We start from the raw sequence: 22,871 nt of genomic DNA on the forward strand, positions 1-22,871 counted from the left end.
AAATATCAAACCCTTCCCCAAAAAATTCTGTCCCTTTTTTTGACGTCTTTAGTTTAACGGCACTTCTAGCACCTGTTAGCCTACCCAGTCCAGCACTTCACATTTGGAAAGAGGGAGAGTAATTCTGGGGAGAGACAAAGTAAGAGAGGTGACTTGGCAACGATGAAAAGAAAAGTCTAGTTGACACATCAGGTCCAACTTATTTCTTTCCAATGGAATAAGTATGTGAATCTGTAAGTATCACTTTTTTTAATGCTAAGGAGCCTAAAAATTTGACACTGTAGTATTTCAACGTTTTAAAAATATAAATATATATTTTAGATTTTTAAAAATTTATTCATGAGAGAGATTGAGAGAGAGAGAGAGGCAGACACACAGGCAGAGGGAGAAGCAGGCTCCATGCAGGGAACCCAATGTGGGACCTTCTCCTGGGAATCCAGGATAATGCCCTGGGGCCGAAGGTGGTGCTAAACCGCTGAGCCACCCGGGCTGCCCCCCAAAATATTTTTTATTTGTTTGAGAGAGAGTGGGAGAGACAGAGCACAAGCAGGGGCACAGGGAGAGGGAGAAGCGGACTCCCCACTGAGCAGAAGCCAAGGCGGGGCTTGGGGCTTGATCCCAGGCCTCTGGGGTCATGACCGGAGCTGAAAGCAGACACTTAGCTGACTGAGCCACCCAGATGCCCTAAACTTAGTTTTTGAAAAGAAAAATAAATTTAATTATTATACAAAAATAAATTACTATCCTATATTTAGGCAGAAAATAGAATGGAAAAAATTCAATTTATAACAGAACCAAGAATATAAAATACCTAGGAATAAACAAATAGTAACAAATATATAGGACCTATGTGAAAAAAAAAAAAAAAAACAACATTAGATATCTACTGAGGGATGTTTAAAAAGACGTATTTAAAAAGTACCTATGAAGACATCTCTTTTTTAAGATTTTTAAAATTTATTTATTTGTTTGAGAGAGAGAGTGAGCGACAGCATGAGCAGAGGGGAGGAAGAAGCAGACTTCCTGCTGAGCAGGGAGCCTGACACAGGCTTAATTCCAGGACCCTGGGATCATGACCTGAGCTGAAGGCAGATGCCTAGCTGACTGAGCCACCCAGGCGCCTCTGAAGACATCTCTTAAATAAGGCAACTAAGTATTTTAAAGAGTCATGTTCTCCCTAAATTACTCCATATATTCAAGGTAAGACCATCGTATGGCTAAAAACACTATAAACAAGATTGAAATGCATGGGCAGCCCCGGTGGCTTAGTGGTTTGGCACCACCTTCAGCCCGGGGCGTGATCCTGGGGACCTGGGATCGAGTCCCACATCGGGCTCCCTGCATGGAGCCTGCTTCTCCCTCTGCCTGTGTCTCTGCCTCTCTGTGTGTGTGTCTCTCACGAGTAAATAAAATCTTAAAAAATAAAGACTTAATTAAAAAAAAAAAACAAGGTTGAAATGCAAATGGAAAACTGAAAATTTTGAAACAATAGAGTACACAAATGTCTAATGTTTCTAATTCACAGAACACTCTTAAAAATAAGTCAAGTAAAAAACCAGAGCCCTAAATAGAGATTTCAGAAAAGAACATAAATGCATAGGTTTATGTATTTAGAGATCTTCAATTTAGTAGTATCTGAAGAAAAATAAGTAAAAGCATGATAATAATTTTTTGTTTATCAAACTGACAAAGATTTTAACATTAATACTGGTGAAGGTGTATGGAAATTGGCACCATTGGGAATATAAATCGCTATTATGAGCAGAGCAGTTTTGCAAATGGAAGAATTCTGAATATTTCTTAACCCAAGAATTCTACTACTAGAAACTTAAGCTGAAAAGAATAATTGGTCAAATGTGCAATTGTATTTATAAAAAGTATATTATGCAAGGCAAAAACAAAAAATTTAAAAAAGGAACTTATCTAAACCTTATCATTGGTTAAATAAAGTGCTATGTTACCCATCCATACAAAGGAACACTGTGAAACCAATAAAACAATCTAAGAGGCCTAAAAAGAATCATGTAGACCTGTATTTTTTTGGTAAAGATGGGTATCTTCCATATATTTTGGAGAGACATTAATTGGTTTCCAAACAGCAACTTTGGAGCACCTGGGCGGCTCAGTTGGTTAAGTGGCTGACTCTTGATTTCAGCTCAGGTCATGCTCTTGGGGGTCATGAGATCAAGCCCCACATTGGGCTCTGCCCTAGGCATGGAGTTTGCCTAAGATTCTCTCTCAACTCTTCCTTTGCCCCTCTCCCAGCTTGTGCACATGCTCGCTCGCTCTAAAAAAAAAAAACCCCGCTTAACAAAACTACATACACAAACTGGATATTTATAAAATATGATAAATTAATATAAAATATAATAACTATATTAGAAGAAGATACTTAGAGAAATGTTCTAAAGTGTGTTGGCTGAGTGTTAACAGCAGTCATTTGAGGAAGCTTTTTACTGTTTATGCTTTTTTAGTGTTATAAAAATATTTGATACTACACATGTAGCATTTTCATAATAAAAAAACAAGATATGGGCTTTCCAGGGCATTGGGTGCCTCAGTGGTCAAGTGTCTGCCTTTGGCTCAAGTCATGATCCCAGGGTCCTGGGGTTGAGTCTTGCATCAGGCTCCCTGCCAGGAGCCTGCTTCTCCCTCTGCCTATGTCTCGGCCTCTCTGTATCTCTCATGAATAAATAAATAAAATCTTAAAAAAAAAAAAAAAGATATGGGCTTTCCATGAACTGTGGCCCGTCCTGTGTGGTTTCAGGAGAGGACAGAGCACATCCACTCAAGAGAATGACCTATGAGAAGTGAGTTCAGAATAAAAAAGTTAATGGTAGACACTTTCTTCACAGCTGCCAAAGACCCACTAACAAGCTTCCTTTGCGAAGGTTGTATGTTATTTCCATACTTGCTATTAGAAAGCACCTGATTCATATGGAACAAAGTGGTAGGATGATTGTCCGGAATAGTATCCTGGCACACTGAATAATTCAACCAAGTAGACCAGATCATCTGTCGGTCAGACACAATGTAAAGGTCGGTCATGACAACGAAAGAGAAAGGGGGCTGTGGAGATGCTGTTGGTGAGCTCACACCTGTTCTTTCCATGTTCCTTACGAGGTTCTTTGGCTCCGGGCTGGAACAAAATGGATTTGCAGCTATTTCTAAAAGCTGGTTCTGCTTTTCTTTTTTCTCCTCTTCATTTCCTAGGAGCCACCAGCAGGTGAAAACAGATTGTTGTCCACAGGAAGGGCTGTGCACTCAATTGTGCTGCTGTAGATTTTTATATAGACGCCATACTCCTGGTCCTACCCTTAGGCCCAGGCTCATTTACAGCTAGGCTCCCCAAATTTTATTCTTTCTTCTCAAATGAAAAAGTTTTCACAGTTTTCCATCTAATGCTTAAAAAAAAAAATTACAGTTTGGTATCTCAGAAATCTGTCCCTGTGGGTGTTCACTTGGATTCTGAAAATAGAGCTAGGTCTTGAAGTGGTTTCCGAATAAATAATGAAACATGTGTTCAAAGTCTGTAACTCTTCCTTCTGCTTAACCACATCCTAGATAACCCACCAATGGTAAGTGTCATTTGTGTGAATAGATTCTCTAGTTTTAGTTTTCAAGGCCCTTTTTTTCTTAATTCCAGCTGTCTGAATGATTAATGTGACTAGGAAAATACTGTTGACCCATTTAAATCATGTCAAACAACATCCATTGCTCATCTACATAATGAAATACACACTGAACATTACATCTTGAGTGTGGGAGCAGTGAACTACAAAATAATGTTTTACTCATGTAGCTTATAAAATAAAATATAAGACATTATGACTAACTATAGCATTAAATATTAAACTATTCAAATGGTAGCTGTCAGTGAAAATCACCTGTAAACCGAAACAGCTAATAACACTTCTGCTTTAGTAGTTAATTAGAGGAAGTGGGGTGGTTGCGTGCAACAGTGTGAGTTTAAGGAAAGTCTTTATGTCAAAGCATGTTTTGATATTATTTAACTATTATGAGATTTGTTGTATATAGTTGAATTTTTTCAATTGTTAATCAGTGGTTGTGAAAATAACAGTTTGCTGAAAAATTAGAAAAAATTGACATTTTTATCATAGTTTCATTAAATTGGTCCCTGGATAATTTTAAAGGCAGCTAATTTATAGTTGAAACTATTTTGATCAATGATCAGATAACAAAGATAAGCTTTGACTGCTTTTGAAATATTTAAACTTTGTAAGGACATCGTTTGCACAGTGTTTAAATAAATGCAAATTTTAAAGGCACTGAATTTAGGCTATCAGGTTTCCATGGTTACACCTTTCCAAGTTATTTTGTGTACTGTGTAAATAGGTCTGTGAGTCACTGATAATTATTTGTTTTTTTGTTTGTTTGGTTAGTAATTCTGTGTTTAGCTGAATTTAATACAGTTCACATGGCTTGCTTTGGTTTATGTATATTTTGGTGTTTGTGATTGACAGTGATTGAGCATTTCTTATGGAGTGCTTGCCTTTTTTGTCATAAATGATGTATGTTGGTGGTGCTTGACATGTAAATAAGTTCTTCCTGTATCCCTGTTTAATAAACAGGAATTTTTATGCAAAGAAGACTTCTTGGTTCATTTAAAGAATAAGGTTTGGTGAGCTCTAGAATATCTCTATTAAATAGATGCAACAAATATATTTAAATTCTTATAAACTTTAAGTTACTGAGTTTACCAAGGACAACATAACTATGGATAAGAATTATGACTGACACTATTTAGTAACAAAGATAGCATTCTGCTTTTTTTTTTTTTTAGATTTATTTGAGAATGAGAGAGCACCTGTGTGTGCACATGTACAAGTTCGGGGAGGGGCAGAAGGGGAAAGAAACTGAAGCTGACTCCCCACTGAGTGAGGAGACTGACACAGGGCTGATCTCACGACCCTGAGATTGTGACCTGAGTCAAAAATCAAGAGTCATCCGCTTAACCCTACTGAGCCACCAGGCACCCTCATTCTGCTCTACCTCTTAAAATTGTTTGTGATAATGAGCTTTACAGGGGATGTCTTTACTGCTAAGTGGAATCTTTCTACAATGTGATGTGATTTCTCCTATCTTACCTTTTGCACAGATATAAAAACTGTTCCATATACTAATGTGTTTGGAAGGATATAAAAGCTGGGTCTTTTATGCCTCTGAATGGAAGAAGAGATTTTCCTTAGACTTCACCTTTAGGCATCAACATTCTGTCAAGGCCTCACCAAGAACTCTGAGAAAATGTCAAAATTATGGGCTGCCTGGGTGGCTCAGTGGTTTAGCACCTGCCTTCAGCCCAGGGTGTGTCTTGGAGTCCTGGGATCGAGTCCCACATTGGGCTCCCTGCAGGGAACCTGCTTCTCCGTCTGCCTGTGTCTCTGGCTCTCTCTGTGTCTCTCATGAATAAATAAATAAAATCTTTGGGAACAAAAATGTCAAAATTAGGCTGTGCATAATTCATCCTACTGAGTTTGAGTCTTCTCTCAATACACTACAATCATGACATGCTGTCCAGTTTGTAAAGTATTAATACATCTGCAGTCTCACTTGATGGTCAAGGTTGTCTTGTGATGAAGGCAGGAGAGGTCCAGTGTTTTGGATAGTGTGGTTTTTAAATAGCAGCTCTGGGACCCAACCTAGGATCTCATGAATACTTAGTGAATTGGCCAAAGCACATTTTAAAATTCAGGCTGGTTTCTACTAATCTACTGATTAGTCCATTTTAGAGTGACCTCCCTTCCTCACACAACCAGTGATCGTAATTACAATTTATCAAGTGCTTCCCCGGTGTCACTTCCATACTTCATGTCATACAATTATCCTAGCAACCATGTGAGGAAGGTATTCTTATTATTCCTCTTAACAGATGAGGAAACTAAGGCTCAGAGTGTTTAACTAACTTATCCAAGTGAATCAACTATTGCTTAGAGAAGGAAAACCAATTTAAGCAAGAACTCAAGTATATAAATATAATCCCACTGTGCATTCACAAGCCAAATATAAAATATTTGAAATGCCACACTATTTCCTTCTTTTTACCTCCAAATTGGCTATGTTTTATTTAGAGTTGCTTTTCTTTTTGTAACACTCTACTAACAGTATAGTTCAAGAAATGTTCAGTATACTTGACATTAGACAATAAACATGTTTCAAATATTGTACACGTCAAACATTTTAGTATTGTGGTTATATTGAAGACTTTAGGCTTAAAATGAGATGATGAGAAAACAAATAAAAATGAGATGATGGATTTATCATTCTACCAAGTGTGGCTGATCTTGGTCTGCTAGTTTTCAAGTAATACTGCATTTTCAGAGATGAGAAGCAACATGCTTTATAGAATATGCAGATGGAGTACACGTTCTGTTGGGGTGATGTGATCGTTTTAATTTTTTGTAAGATTTACTTATTTGAAACAGAGAGAGAGAGAGAGAACATAAGTGAAGGGGGAGAGGGGAAGGCAGAGGGAAAGGGAGAAGCAGATCCCCACTTATCAGGCAGCCCAATGTGGGGCTCGATCCCAGGACCCTAGGATCATGACCTGAGCTAGAAGCAAATGCTTAACCTACTGAGCTACTCAGGCATCTCAATTTTTAATCTTTAGTACAAAAATAATGGTTTTATAGTTGACCATCCATTAAAAAAAAAAAAAGACAAGGGTCAGTTTGTAAGTAAACTTTTATGGTATTCCTCTTTTAAGCCTGCACCATTTTAATACATCACACTTTTTGCATTAACACCTGAAGCTATAGAGTGATTATTCACATGGTTAACTAAGCTCATAGGTTTAATTGAGTATAAAATTATTTGTGGCCACATAACTACATCAGTCCAAAAGGCTGCTTTTAAATAATTTGGAACTTTTTCCTTTACTAAAGAGGCTACTGTTTATTTTCTTTCTTTTTCTTGTGAAAATAACCCCTTGATGAGTGATCTTTGCTTCTATTGTCTTCAATCTATGTAATCTCAACTGCAGAAGGGTAGAAATATATTGTTTTTCTGGAGCTTTAGCCTCCTCATTTTGGGTTGTGATTACTGACCTCCCTCTCTCCCTACCATTCCTACTGCCTGGTTAGAGAGCAGAAACAAAACTCCCACAATTGTCAAGATACCAATAGTAGAATTTATATTTAAAGGTTTTCTTTTTATTTCATGGCTTTCACTTGCAATTATACAATGAAAACATTCTCAGAAAAATATTACGATGTAGTTTTTTTGGGGTTTTTTGTTTTGTTTTTGGATCAATACTGCAATTTTGGTCAAAGCTCTGAGCTGTTTTATACCAATTCTTTGCATAAATGATTTTAAATGGTTCATTAAAAAAGAAGAAATACATCCAACAGTATAGCTAGTGCATGTTGAATATAGAATTCAGGTGACACTGTTGTGAGATGAAAACTAAAATTACACTCTTAAATGCTTTAATATAATTGAAAAATATTCATGTTAAAGCCGTGCCTTTGATCGTAAACCAAAAGTCCCACTGTCTTCTATCACAGGGTATTTTTATCCAAATAACTAATATTTTGAGTAGTGTTTTACGTGACAGTAGTATTTATGAAGGGTTTTTTAATTAAAGAAAGACTTTCTTACTGTATCATTTTTTGAAAACTCATGATTTTTTATATGAACTTTCTCTAAAGTTGAATTCCATGTATGACTTCTGTGTAATTGCTCTTTCTGATTCTTATTTATGTGCTTTAATATAAAATTTTTCTATGTTCCTCTTCTTTAACCAAAGTGTGTGATAACAGGAATGCTTCTTTTGAGAAATTTTGGAAGGTTGAAGTTTGCCAGATGTTCTGTGCTAACCTAAAAGTGCATTTTCTGGGTATCAAGACTGTGTTTCTTTCTTGTTCCTTTGATGGAATGAACATTTGCTTTGGTTCTTTTTGGTGGTGGTAGTATACTTCTACTCTAATCAGTTTGCCTTTTATTCAGTATTTAAACGATATCACGGCATCCAGAAAATCTGGCAAAGAAAATGATATTTTGATGACATTTTCCACAGGGCTCAACTAGAATGAATTATTACATTTTAACCGCAGCCCTAATAAACAGCTCCTTTATTTCCCGTGGAAAGGCACAATATTTCTTTGTCCAAGAAGTTGCCTGAGTATATGTATTGTTGAAGTGCTAAAAAGCTGCTTTTCTCTAAACTTTAGCTGAGAGACAATGGGATTTTCTAAGCATATACTATTGCAGCGTGACTCACTATTTTGTGATTATAAAAATGAATTTAGATTTAAATTTTGAAGTGAACATTTTTTACCCTAAATGGAGAAATCTCATACAACAGCCCTATTTCCTTTTACACATCAATCATTTCTGTGTAACTTCCACTTATCCACCAAATGATCTGCTTTCAGTTTTAGATTTTGAGTTCTTACTGTAATCTTTGACTCCCCTCCCCCACCTGTGGTTAGGCCACCCTAAAGGAATTTTTTTCTAAGCCCACAAACCTCTATTTTATTAACTAGGTTTTGTTTATTGATATGTGTTCCTAGAAGTAGGTGGAGGTGTTTGTGCCTCCCAAGAAGAGGAGAATGCTTTTTTTGTTTAAATCACAGATCCCTGGGTGTTGGTAGTATACCTTAATGAGCAATCGCATACAATCCAGTTGGCTTTAAAAAACAAAACAAAACAAAACAAAACAACGCCGTATTTTCCTAAACCCATTTCTGAGCTTGTCATTGTCATTATACTCTATCATTTGCTATTACTAAATTTTTTAAAAGGAGGAGGGATGTAGCATGGAGCCAACTTCCTGATGGAGCCTTGGGGAAGGTCATGTTTTGCCATGACCTGGGCATCATTCTTGAATGTTGTTATTATTGGAAGAGGGTGCCCTCAGGCCACCGCCCTTCCTTTCCCCAGAAGTGCTCTAACTATGGCAGACTTTCCAGCTCATCTTCTCTAGAATCAGAACTTCCAGGCTTTGGCTTATGGCTTGATGGGGAGTTCTGACAGCCACAGGCCAGTATCAGAGAAGACTACTATCTTACCTACGTTCGACTACTTCGTTTTATTGGCAGTAGTGGCCTGATTCTATTTTAATCCGAGTATGGTGAAGTCTTAGAGCAATTGCAAATTTAGAGCTTTAAGCAACTAGGACAAACGTTTATGTTGCAGCTTAAAGTGACTTGTGATTTTTTTTTCACTTAAACTATTTTACACATTTCTTTTTTATTTCTCTGGAATCTCGGTTACTGTTTTAGCAGTCTTAAGCTGTGAATAACTTCAAGGACAACACTATTGGATGTCAAGTAGAATCTTTATTTCAGACCAGTGTTTATGCCAATATATTTTAGACTTGACTTTATGCTTTATTTTGAGCATTAAAGAAAAGAATCTGTTTTCCAACACCTACATAACTGGACCTGCATCCTCTTTAGAAATGTTGTTTAATAAACATTGTTGCTTTATCATCCAGAGGCTATTGCCAAACGCTGTTAACTAGGCAAAAAAGAAAAAGGGGGAAAAGTTTTTTTACAGGTTTGTGTAACATCCACTCTTCTTCTTGTCGTGGTATCTTAGCTTGAAATCCAGGAAGCAATGGTGTATGGTGTCCATATCCATGATTTCCTGAATTGGAGAAAAAGTGTGGAAAGCATCTGGGGAAAAGGAGGCTCTTTACCAGCTTGTTTCCTGTAAGCTCAATTGGAAGACCTTGTCTGTGCAAATAGATTTCAAAATAGAGCCTGCCCTTTGACTGTCTCCATAATTACATGGCTCACTCTGTATTTTATTTGGCAGCCAGAGCAGTTAACCCCTGGAAGGAAGGGGCTGATGGCATGGCCAGCTTGGCTTCCCTGACATGTCCATGGGAATGAATAAACCACTGTTTGGAGAAGCCCATAGCTCAAAACACACCAGAACAGTCTTCAACTGAACTGAAACTTAAAAAAAAAAAAAAAAAAAAGTTTAATAATGTTTATTGTGATTGGTTTAGAAACTTACTTTATCCCTATTCTGTAAATTGTAGAGAGGTATTAATTGTTTAAAAAAAAAAATTGGGAGTTGGGGGAGTTCCTGTTGCTTTGATGTAATCAACATCTGTCAACAGAATGAATTTGCTTTTGTTTAGTTTCAAGGGCTCTTGTCCTTTAGCCTTACCCAATCAGTATCTGCTGCAGCCCGGGGCATTCCCCTAGCTGATTTTCTTTTTTCTTCAACAAATGCACAGGTTATTTCTTGTGAAATGTGAGCTTCTCTTCTGCTTTATAGTCTCCTTGAAATGGGAAGGAACCCTCAATCTTTCTCATTTACTTTTGAAACAGGTACATCTTAGTACTAGATTATAAAAATCAATGAGAGTAATATCAAGTGATGCAGACTATTTAATTTTCCTTTCACAACATTTGTGCAAGTTATCAAACCTATCAAGTAGACAGTCGGTGTTTTAGATCAAGAAATAGAAGGCACGGATGCATTTGCAGTGTTCCCTTTTGGACTTGAAGCACACAGTGCTATAAAAGCCTGTGCTCCTACTCTAGGTAATTGGTTGGAGTTCATGAAGTGTGATCTCTCTGTGGCTCTAAATCAGCACCTCGAAAATCTATTTCTATGGTACAGTCCCTTTTGAGCCTACTGTAGGAAGCAATATTTCTAAACAGTTAAAAATAATCTGTTTGCTGTCACAAAGTTACTTTTTTTTAAGTTAATGTATTATTTAAGCAAATAATTTGGTTTAAAATTAAAATTATCAATGACTGTAAGAGCCATATTTGAAAATGAATTAGCAAAACATTGTTTTCTCTCTTAGTAATCATAAATCATTTAAATCTGGCACACATTCCCCCCTTCATCCAAAATAATTGCCTCCATTTGTAAAATCAATTAGATGCTGATATGCTATAAATAATAGTTTTGTTACTAGACTTTGGCATTTGATCATTATGAAAAAATATATTCAATAAGACATTTTACAGAGTATCTTTTAAATTACATATTATCTCTGGTTGACATTGTTTAGGTACTACAGGCTATTTTATTGTGTTGTTTTCTACCCAGATGTTTAATACCTCTGAAATGCAACATAACTGAGGATTGATGGTACTCTGTAGGGTGGAAGTGCTTCTTTGGAAACATACAATGAAAAATATAGGCGTTGGTAGCCCACACTTGAGTACAAATATACTTTGTTCAGTTTTACAACTGCTTAAAATAGTAAGCATCTTAAATGTCTCTTTGGAAGTTGATTCAGGCCTCTTCTGTAAAAATACTTGTTGGCCAAAAGAAAACTCACATTTTCAGGGATAAAATCGACTTAATTAAGGGTCATTAGTAGAGGTGCACAGAAAAACCCGGGGCTCAGTGGGTGAAATGGAAGCGTTTCATTATGTGGTATAGAATGCATGAGCAGATAACAATTAAAATAGACCCTGAGTAAGAGGGCATGTTGCATGCATTCCTCCCTCCATCATACTTGAATTTTGTAATCCCACCTTTCAGACTTAATCTGGAAAGGGAAATAAAATACAGTTTTTAGAAATTGATGTTTTTCACAAATATTTTCATATTTAAAACCGTAACTTAGATTTCCACTGCAAATACAGATTTAAAATATGAAAAATGTGTTGCAGGATCCAGAGGACATATACCAATTTTAAAAGACATTCAGGCCGCACAGTGTGCTTCTCCATGGAGCGAAAGAAGCAGTTGCCTATAATTTTCGACATTCAGCTGAAACTAGACACTGATAGAATTTTTGTGACACTGAAAATAATTCTTACTATTACCTTTGATAACAGTAAATATTCTAGTATTTATAACAAATAACATATAGACATACTGCCTAAGGAAACCCTATAGAGAGTTTCTGTTACATAATCAATAGTAACAACACTCACTATGATCAGTCTTTTAAGATTAAATTAGTCCAAAGCAGCTCCTTGCTGATCTGGGGCTCTCCTCTTCTGAGGTTTCTGATGATTTTCAACCTGTGTCTCCTTAACTTCAGATGGTCAGGTTGTCCCTTGCAATAATTAGTACACACCTGAAACTTGTTTCCTGAAGATTGCTTTAACAAAAGGAAATACGGGACACCTGGCTGGCTCAGTCAGTGCAACATGTGACTCTTGATCTTGGGGTTGTGAGTTCAAGCCCTACGTTGGGTATAGAGATTACTTAAAACCTTAAAAAAAAAAAAAAAAAAAAAAAAGAGGGTGTGCTGTGCGCCCTAGGTAAACGATGGTGTCCAGGAGACAGAGAGGCCGGTCTTGTGACTAATGGAAGCCTGGCTGGTGTCCCTGCCTCTGATGATGGATGCTGTACATCAGATTAGCTGTAACATTGACTGTGGCAAGTTGAAAGTTAGATATAGTTGTGATAAGGTATCCTCAGTACTTTTATTTATTTATTTAATCAGGATATAATTGACATATAATATTTGTATTGTATCAGCTTTCGGTGTACAATGCAGTGCTTTTATAAAGAAAGGAAATACAAAGGAAACCCAACAAACCTTTTCTAGAATGGTCTCTTAGCAGTAACTGTAGTTTGGTTATCCTGTGACCCTGAATATAATTGGTACTGGAGGTTTTAATTTTACCCACTCTGCATTTAGAAAAGTTGTTAACTACTATTTATTAATTACAATATGATAAACAAAATTGAGGATTTTGCCCCACCTCCACATTAGTTGGAGGACCATTATCTTCTAAAGACATGTATTTCTTAAGCCCATTTCTTCATTTCACCTGTGAAAACACTAGATTTTTTTTTCTGGTTTGTAATGAATAGTTAGTGGAATAAACACGGTATGGTACCTTATTATCCTGTTACCTTGTGACAGCGTTTATAGGGTGTCTTTTATCAGATTGAAAGAAAAGATTTTGCTTCAAATAAAAAAAGTATCATATGAAAGTAGAATTTCTGAGTACACAGCAGAACCGTAATTGTCAACAGATTGGATATGTTCAGGCTGTGTTCCCAATGTTTAAGTCATGTGTGGGTGTGCCTGCATCTTTTCAGCAGTGAGCCTATCATTTGGCAGGACAGGTACATTGGCAACACTGTTCATTCTACAAGAGAATGTCTTAAAAGCCTCAACCAGATATCCAAGTAAAGGCCTGGTGACTTCATGCCTCAGGTTTTAAGTACATAGAAAAGATTCCCCCTATAATGACTGTCTACTTGAACTTGATAATGCTGATAAAGATGGTCTCTCTTTCATGTAATCAGCTGCATTGAAAAAAAAAATCTTCATGAGTCCTAAAATTGATCGGCATCCACATCATCCCATTGCCTGGGAGGTAGCATGACAATCAGATGCTGCTGAATGAAGGCACAAATGTCGGAGCTAAAAGAGACCCCTTCAAAGTTTATAAAGTCCAACTCCCTCATTTTTCTAAGCCTTCTGTATCAGTGGGCAGTATCCGAAGTGCTCAGCATAGAGCTTGGCCCCAGGAAGTTCTCAGCCAGTGTTCACTGTTACTGTTACCACTTGAAGTCACATAGTTAGCTCTTGGCCGGACCAGGAGCAGAACCATGGTTCCAAGGTGCCGTCCACGGCTGTCACTCTTGCCCATTTTTCATCATGCACGCATGTCGCCATCTGATGTAATCTAATGTATTTGTTGGTTTGCTTCTTGTCTGTGTCCCACCATAGAATATATGCTCCAGGAGAGCAGGGACTTTGTCACCTGGTTCACCTTGCATCCAGAGTATGGCATATGGGAGGAGCTCAGTAAGTAGTTGTTGAATTAAAGAATAAATATATTTAGAGGCCTGCAGGTAAACATGTTGAAGAGTTGAGAAGCAAAAGGGAAAAAATTAATGTTTACGGAGGACCTGCTTTTAGGATGGTTTTAGGATGGTTTACATGTCATCTCAACTAATGCTCACAACAGCAGAGTGATGAGGAAAGCACTACTGTTCCCATGTAATGGTGGAGAATGTGGGCCTCAGACATTTCGGTGACTCAGATCTACCTGCCTCAAAGCTCATGCTATTTTCACTACTACAGTGCCTCTCAATTAGATCAGATCTACAAATTTTCATGAAAAGTACCTTCATTCTAAATGTTAGATGGGGGATCCCTGGGTGGCGCAGTGGTTTGGCGCCTGCCTTTGGCCCAGGGCGCGATCCTGGAGACCCGGGATCGGATCCCACGTCGGGCTCCCGGTGCATGGAGCCTGCTTCTCCCTCTGCCTGTGTCTCTGCCTCTCTCTCTCTCTCTCTGTGTGTGACTATCATAAATAAATTTAAAAAAAAATTTTAAAAAAATAAAAATAAAAAATAAATGTTAGATGGTCCTATGATGTTTATTTTTTTCATTATCCTTTAAAAAAACCTTTCCTTTAGGGCATCTGGTTGGCTCAGTCAGTCAAGCATCTGCCTTCAGCTCAGGTCATGATCAGAGGTCCTGGAATCAAATCCTACATTGGGCTCTCTGCTCAGCAGGGAGTCTGCTTCTTTCCCTCTCTGCCTGCCCCTCCTCCTGCTCATGCTCTCTCTCTCTCTCTCTCTCTCTCAAATAAATAAAATCTTTAAAACAACAACAACAACACAACTTTCCTTTAGGGGCACCTGGGTAGCTCAGTCAGTTGAGCAGCTCTTGATTTTGGCTCAGCTCATGATCTCAGGGTCCTGGGATCATGCCCCGCTTTGGGCTCCATGCTCAGGGAGGAGTCTGCTTAAGGATTCTCTCTCTCCCTCTGCCCCTCCCCCTGTTCGCATGTTCTCTCTCTTTAAAATTAAGTAAATATGTCTTTTTTAAAAAAAGTTTCCTTTAATCCCTGGGGCACCTGGGTGGCTCAGTCCATAGAGCATCCAACTCTTGGTTTCAGCTCAGGTCGAGATCTCATGAGTAGTGGGATTGAGCCCCATGTAGGGCTTCGTGCCCAGGGAGGGTCTGCTTGAAGACTCTTTCCTTCTGCCCCTCCCCCTTGAATAAATAAATAAATCTTAAAAAAAATCTAATCCCTGAAAAAAACACATTCTCTAGCAAAGCATGCTATCTACGAGAGCCCCTGCACACTGTAGAAAGGCAGCTTGCAGTGGCAGGCATGGTCCTTGATTTGGTTTTAAGGGATGTGAAGCCCAGGCCCTAGACTACCAGAGGTGTGAGTCTTAGTTCCTCATCCGTGAAATAGTGATGATAATAGCTGCCCGCTTACCAGACAGAGTTGGTAAGAGTTAATGTATGTAAAGCACCTAGCACTGTGCTTCGTCAAAGAAAGTGGCCATTAAATGTTAACCACTATTATTGTTACTAATTCTATTGAGTGTTATCATTATTAATAGTAATCATAATACATACTTTCCTCAGAAGGGAAATACTTGGGAGCTTGTGTCTTGTCTGTGATCCTACCTAGGGATGCAGTGTGGGAGCCTTGACATAGATTGATTCCACCTAAGTCTTTGCTTTAGTTGGGCCCCGTAATTGCCAACCAACTTCATTCAATCACCTCACTGAAGCATGTGTTTGGTCAGAGAATGGAGCTTGGCTTGAGAGAGTGGATGGATAAGGTCAACCTATCACCAATTTTGGAAAAATAACCTAATGGTAGTAACATTTAATAGTTTTGTGATGCCTTTCACATTTGCTGGGCATTTCCATGTGCGTTAGGTCATTTTTTCTCATGTGTATGAGAAAAATAATATACTTTGTGGAAGCAACTTGACCTGCTTTCCCACAGCTTTGGCTCACTGCATGTTTTGGGGGAAGCTACCTACCTTTGGGCGCCTCAAGATCTTCAGCTGTGGAGTGGAGTGGAAGGTTCTCATTAAGACTAAGGAGCTAGGGATCCCTGGGTGGCTCAGCGGTTTCACGTCTGCCTTTGGCCCAGGGCGCGATCCTGGAGTACCGGGATCGAGTCCCACGTCAGGCTCCCGGCATGGGCCTGCTTACCCCTCCTCCTGTGTCTCTGCCTCTCTCTCTCTCTATGTCTATCATGAATAAATAAATCTTAAAAAAAAAAAAAAAGACTAAGGAGCTAATGTATATAAAGTGCCTAGTACGGTAATTGACAGTGAATGCTCAGTATTAGAAGCTATAATGGAATGTACAATTTCTTTCTCATTAAAACCTTTTTATGTATTCTTTTTTTTTCTTTTTATGTATTCTTGAAGAAACTATCATTTATTAGACATCTACTGAATGCAAAGTGTTTTCACATAGTTTTTTATGTATTCCAATTAATTCTCACCAGAGACTCCAGAAACGTGATCAGGGGACACCTGGGTGGCTCAGCGGTTCGGTGTCTGCCTTCAGCCCAGGGTGTGATCCTGGAGTCCTGGGATTGAGTCCCACGTCGGGCTCCCTGCATGGGGCCTGCTTCTCCCTCTGCCTATGTCTCTGCCTCTCTCTCTCTGTCTCTCTCATGAATAAATAAATAAAATATTTAAAAAAATAAGAAACTTGATCAGGGTCACACAACTAACAAGTGGTGAAGCTGAAATGAATGTTCAGCCTTCTGCTTTCCAACCATCTGCTTTTCCTAGGATACTACACTGCCCCATACACCAGTTGACAATCCTAGAATTGGTGGTGGTGTCATCAGGGAAATGTGCAAGCTTCAGTTGCTCTATCGAGCAACTTTTGATTTTTTTTAAAGATTTATTTATTTATTCATGAGAGAGAGAAAGAGGCAGAGACACAGGTAGAGGGAGAAGCAGGCTTCCTACAAGGAGCCCAATGTAGGACTCAATCCAGGTTCCCAGAATCACACCCTGAGCCAAAGACAAGACACTCAACCACTGAGCCGCCCAGGTGCCCCGCAACTTTTGATTTTTATTTATTTTTTATTTTTTTAGATTTTATTTATTTATTCATGAGAGACACACACACAGAGAGGCAGAGACATAGGCAGAAGGAGAAGCAGGCTCCATGCAGGAAGCTTGATGTGGGACTTTATTCCGGGCCCCCAGGGTCATGCCTGGGGCATGCTAAACCAGCAAGCCACCCAGGCTGCCCCAACTTTTGATTTTTTAAAGAAGTGATATTGCTGCATTTTATCTAGTTCTTATAATTTTTTAAAATAACACCTAAATACCTCTGTAAGTTTGATTCAACACTATTACATTCAACTTTATATAAGAATTTAAAAATCAAGTGAAACTTAGGACTTTGAATCATTGATCATGGGGGTTGGTTTGTATCTGTGCCTTTTTCCAGTTCATTTGGAGATCTTGACCTTGGAGGCCAGTACTCACCTGCAGTTTGTGTTTCTATTATGTTCCATAGCTGAAATCTTACTCTAGGCCAGTAATGCTCAAACTTTAGCGGGCATCAGAATCACCCTGAGGGCTTGTTAAAACACAGATTGTTGGCCTCATCCCAGAGTTTGAGTCAGTGAATTGAGGGGCCCCATAATTTGCATTTTTCCCCATATGGTGCTGATATCCTGGTCTGGGTACCACATCTTGGGAACCAGTGCTCTAGACCAGGAGTCAACGAACTTCTGTAAATGACCAGATAGTAAATATTCTAGGCTTTGTGGGTTGTACAGTCTCTGTCACAAATACACAACTCTGCTACTATGGCTCGAAGCAGCCACAGAACATTGTAAGCAAATGAGTGTGGCTGTGTTCCAATTAACCTCTACTTATAGGCATTGAAATTTGAATTTCATATAATTTCATGTGTTATAAAATACTATCTTTCTTATTTCTTTTTGGCACATTTATAAATGTAAACATCATTTTTAGGTTGTGGACTGCACAAAAACAGGCAGCAGGCCAGATTTGGCCTTCAGGCAGTAGTTTGCTAACCCCTGGCATGCAATTGTGGCATGTTGGGGAATTTTCAAACTATCATTAATTATAAAAGTAATGCAAGTAGAAGGTTTAAAATATCTAACAGTATAGAAGAAAACAAAGTGAATCAGCAAGTCTTCCTCTCACCCCAGGCCTAGTCACATGCCCCAGAAATAACCACTATTGATAAATATCAATTTTCAGAAATTGTAGAGGGATATACAAACTTATATAAATGTATAAATTCTTTTTTACATCAGTGGGCTTTTTATACATCTTGTTCAGCATTTGTCTTTTCCCTAACAATATATTGCGGCTTGTTTACATATCAACAACATAGAAATGATTTAGCTTACTCTCTTTATCATTTTCTTTTGTGTAGATATACCATACTATATTTCACCAGTCCCTCATTGATGGATATTTGCACTATTCCCCATTTTTTTCTACCATGAAAGTGAGGGTACATCTTCTTACATCCATTGTATCTGGAAGATAAAGCCCTAGGAGATGAGTTGCTGAGTCAGAGGATATGTGCATTTAAAATTTTGATAGATATTTCTAAATTCCTGTTGTGGGCACTTTAGAACCCTGTGTTCATTTTTGTTTCAGGGTCACACCCTATGTTTCTGTTTTGTAGTCTTTATCTGTCTTGAGCATTCATCATAGTGAATTTTGGTATAATGCCTCGCTGCACGTGAACTTAACACAGAGTAGTAATCCTGTCAAGGGCAAAATGTGCAGCTGGCAATTTGTCCATGATTCTTGAAAGGAAAACAGCTTTAAAGAATAGAAAGCCACCCAAACAGTGCGCCGAATCTGGGGTCATCCTGGACATGGCTGCATAAGGTACCACAGCAGAAATTGTTCTGTTTGCAGACCTGGTACTTAGCAGATGCTTCTATATGTTTGTTTCCTGTTAGAGTAGAGTTTTCCATTGTCAAACATTTTTTGTAAACATAGTATTAGCTAATAAATATGCTGTGCTATTCTTGTACTAGAACTCAGAATATCACTGCTTTCTTTTCTATTTGGGGCTTTTTTCTTTTTAAGCCAGTAAAGGATTAGGATAATGATTTAATAGACAACAATGCAACATCTTAAAATGTAGCACTATGTTAGGTTTTTTAACTTAAAATATGCCGATTTCTGCTCATAGGTTGTCACAGAATTTTCTCTTCACCATTCAATCATATCTACTTACACAAGCAGCCAAGCGGTCAACAAAGAAGAAATTTCTTTTTCCGGAGACAAAGAGAGATTTCCCACAGTATAGTTTTGCCGGCTGCAGTTTCTTCAGCTCACCCAGTCCCTGAGGTACCGTATTGCCTATTATCTGCTGCTTTTTCCAGCCAAGATGAAGCTTAACCGCAGAAGCGATCAAATGTCTTTGCACCTTTGATTTCTGAGCCATCCGAATCATAATTTTTAAACTTGGTTTGTGATTTAAAATTGTGATTTGAGAAGTTGTAACATCTGCAGTTCCATAATATTAATTTTTTTCAAATAAAGCTCTGAGCTTACAGCCACTTAGCTTATTCAGACTTAGTTGCTACCATGAAATTTTCTATATTAAATTTCTAACATGAAGGCAAAAGTATATGTCTATAGTTTCTTAACTTTTTTAGAGAAGAATAATTGAGTATAAAATGGGGGTCATTCAAGAGCGATTACGTGAAACTAGTACACTAGATGTTTTTCCTAAGTCTACTCTTAATACCTTCTGTAGTATTAATTCTGTTGTTTGCAAATTCTCCTTTAGAGTCATTAAATAAAACCTCTTGCCTCAGAGCATTCTTCATTTTTTTTTTTTCAGAGATTACAATTCTGTGGAAAGACGATCTATCCATTTTTTGAAATGCAATGTAAAGGAGGTGTGGGGATCATGTAGAAAGAACAAGAATAGGTAAAAGAAGTATAGATTTGTCACAAAAGTCACCTGCTTTCCCCCCTTTTATGCATTTTTTTGGACAGGAAACCCACATTAAGTATACTGACACACTCCCTGAAGGTGAGTGGCCCTTTTTTTGTGTGTGTGGAAAGGGGCCAATGAGACAGGCTGCCAGAGCCCAGAGTATATTCCTGGTCTTTCCTTAGTGGGAAAGAAAAGGAGGTCTCCGGAGAGATGAATGTATTGTTTTATAATGTCCGTGACAACCCAGGAGCCCTTCTGCCTGTAATTGTAACCTGGCCCAATCACAAAGCAGAGGGGAGTCAAGAGCACAGTCAGTGGGGGAGGCTGGGTGAGCTTTCGTGGGCACTGGTGGCAAAGCTGTAGGAGTAGACGCTCGCCCAGGGCCTGGCCGTGGCTGGCTACCCAAGCAGTGGCTTTACCTGTAGCAGAAAGGCCCCATCTGAACACAAGAATAAGTGAAGGTCTTCAGCCCTGTGTGATGAGCTTTACAAAGCGCAGACCCCTAACCTCAGCCCTTCCAGAGTTGCTGTGATGTCAAGTTGAAGAGTGTTGTCTCCCTCAGCTTCCTGTCCCCAACTGCTGTGTACCCTTAGTGGGTACTGTTCAACAATGCTTATGTGGCAGTTGCCACAAATAGATTGTAAAGAGCTGAGCAAAACCTTGGGACTGAAAGAAGCTCTGTGTGTAAAATAGTATTTATTTTCTGAATACTGCCCATAGGTTTAAGTAAGCAGTGGAGAATGTTCTACAAGGGTGATCAGAGTTGAATGTTTTGAGTTGGGGGGGGGGTTCTTTGTTTGTTTTTGACAAGTGATGGAAATGTTCTAGGTATTTTTTAGGTACTTAAAAAAGAGAGAGAAAGAAAGAAAAAGAAAAGAAAGCTGTTGGGTTTTGTTCTCTAGTCCCTTCTTAGTTTGGGTACAGTTGCAGAGTGTAAGAAAAGTGTATACGTAATAGGCTTCAGTGGACTTGACAGTCAGCCTTTTACATATATTCATTCGGAGAGGGTGTTGTGAGCTATCCTTTGCATAAATTTTATCTTTGTGTTAAGAAGATGAAAGTGCTCTTAATTAGCCATTTGGCAATTTGGAAGCTTGGTGCTCTTTTTCCATCAATGGCAAGAATGCTCCTTACAGGGTTGGGAGGAGGAAGAAAAGAAAACTACTGTTTGTTTTGACCAGAAGTCTACTTCAGACCAGTTTGACTCAAAGCACAGTAAGGTTAACAGACCATCCAGAGGCAGCACTCACAGGCAATGTTAAGTTCAAAAGGGCAGGGGAAGGAACCGGGGGCAGCCTGGAGGGTCTGTCCTGCTGGCTTCGGAGGTCGGTGCTCCGGCAGGAAGGGCAGAGCTCCATGAAGCAGGAGGCTGTGTCCGACAAAATGATCCCATTGTCGTGTGCTGGGTTCTGATCTTCATTTTCAATCCTTTTTCCTCAAGCACATAAAGAAGCCAGACTATGTGACGACAGGCATTGTACCCGACTGGGGAGACAGCATAGAAGTTAAGAATGAAGATCAGATTCAAGGGCTTCGTCAGGCTTGTCAGCTGGCCCGTCATGTCCTCCTCCTGGCTGGGAAGAGTTTAAAGGTGGCGTCTCACCAAGCCTCTGGACCTCCATAGGGACAACAAGCCCTCCTCTCTTCCCTCTCCCCCTTTAACTCTTCTTTTGTACACATCCACTTTGTTAAAAATCAAGTAAAGCCTTGGGGTGGGGGGAAAGGGATTTTATTATTTTATGTGTTCGTTCTAGAGGTAGCTTAAAATCCAAATGCAGTTTTAAGTAGCAGGATTCCGGAGAGGCTTTGGGCCCAGTCAGCCTGTCCGGCGTGATCAATGGCAGACAGCTCTGACTTCCGCCCCTTCATTCCTGCCTGTAGTTTCTGCTTTTATTCCCCACGTTATTTCTGTGCCTGAAAAGTTGTTCGGCCTCATCCTTTGTCTCCTATTTTCTTGCATTAGCTCTGCAAAGAAGGATTAGAGCACATACACAAAGCTGTGCGTAATATAGAAACGTAATTACAGACAACTGTCTTACTACAAGATTTAGTTCTTTCAGAATAATCTGAAGCCCCCTGCTTTATGAGAATCATTTATTAAAAAAGAAAAAAAAAAAAAGTACGGGCCTGAAGTTTCCAGAAGGTGGGCAGAATTTAGGAAGTGAATCTCCATGATGAAATCACTTAGGGTATCATCTGTGTAATGAACTTGTTATAGCAACATAACTAAGCATGATGTGAATAACAAGTAACACAATATTTAATAAAAGATTTTGGTTTAGAATTTTATTTAGGACTCAGGAGTTTACGGAACACTTGTAAACTCATGCACTCGTAAAACTCAATTTTAGGGTTTGTTTTTTTTTTTGTTTTTTTTTTTTTTAGTTTGAGAGCAATCGGATGCCTTCTGATAAGGGAGACATATTTTTTTAAAAACACAATGGGTTTATTTAGGCATGAAAGAAATCGAGATTTGTGAAAACCAAATTTCTACAATATGTATCAGACTGAGTTTTTAAAATAATGATCTATAATCTTCACATCATTGTTGCTAAGCCCGTGTGAGCTTTCGCTGAGATAAAAAGGTGTGGGCCGACTTACTTCTTCAAGCCCTGTCATCTAAACTGAAGACACTTTTGAGAATTTATTTATAAGCTTCAGTTAGCCTGAGGCACTAACCCTTGAGGAAGAGGAAGGAATTGCCTAAGAACATATTTGTGAAGTGTTCAGGCTCAAAGGGAGTCATGTCGTTTAATGACTCACAGATAATTTAAAGCATCTTAGGGTTTAGAGTTTCCATTTCCTAACAGCCCATAATGCCATCGTATACCCAAAGAATTGTCCAAAAGGCACAACTTAAATATTTAATGTTAATCACCATTAATTAAAATGTTGTATCACACGTTTATCCCAGTAAATCTATACAGCCTCATCTAAAAGCGCTGTAGCTATAGACATGGTCAGTGAGTGCAGGAAATGTCTTCAACTGTTGCTACACAATTTCTTTATTTAATATTTTAGGTTGACATGACAACTGAAGAGATAGATGCTCTTGTCCATCAGGAAATCATCCGTCATGATGCTTATCCCTCACCTCTAGGCTATGGAGGTTTTCCAAAATCTGTTTGTACCTCTGTAAACAACGTGCTATGTCATGGTATTCCTGACAGGTATTCATTGCTTAATAACATATTCTTCCTTTGGAAACTAAAACATGAAACTAAGATCT

General features: G+C 38.6%; 1 protein-coding gene across 1 annotated transcript in view; it reads left to right on the top strand.

The window, feature by feature from the left end:
- The window catches only part of METAP1D (methionyl aminopeptidase type 1D, mitochondrial), an 88,899-nt gene that overhangs the window by 52,447 nt on the left and 13,581 nt on the right, over nucleotides 1–22,871 (top strand). The window contains exons 2-4 of the mRNA XM_038584847.1: nucleotides 18,887–19,044; nucleotides 21,084–21,233; nucleotides 22,664–22,812. Coding sequence (XP_038440775.1) covers nucleotides 18,887–19,044; nucleotides 21,084–21,233; nucleotides 22,664–22,812 — 457 coding nt within the window. The remainder of the gene's footprint in view (nucleotides 1–18,886; nucleotides 19,045–21,083; nucleotides 21,234–22,663; nucleotides 22,813–22,871) is intronic.

The sequence above is a fragment of the Canis lupus genome, chromosome 36, assembly GCF_011100685.1.
Source record: "Canis lupus familiaris isolate Mischka breed German Shepherd chromosome 36, alternate assembly UU_Cfam_GSD_1.0, whole genome shotgun sequence".
Classification (NCBI taxonomy): domain Eukaryota; kingdom Metazoa; phylum Chordata; class Mammalia; order Carnivora; family Canidae; genus Canis; species Canis lupus.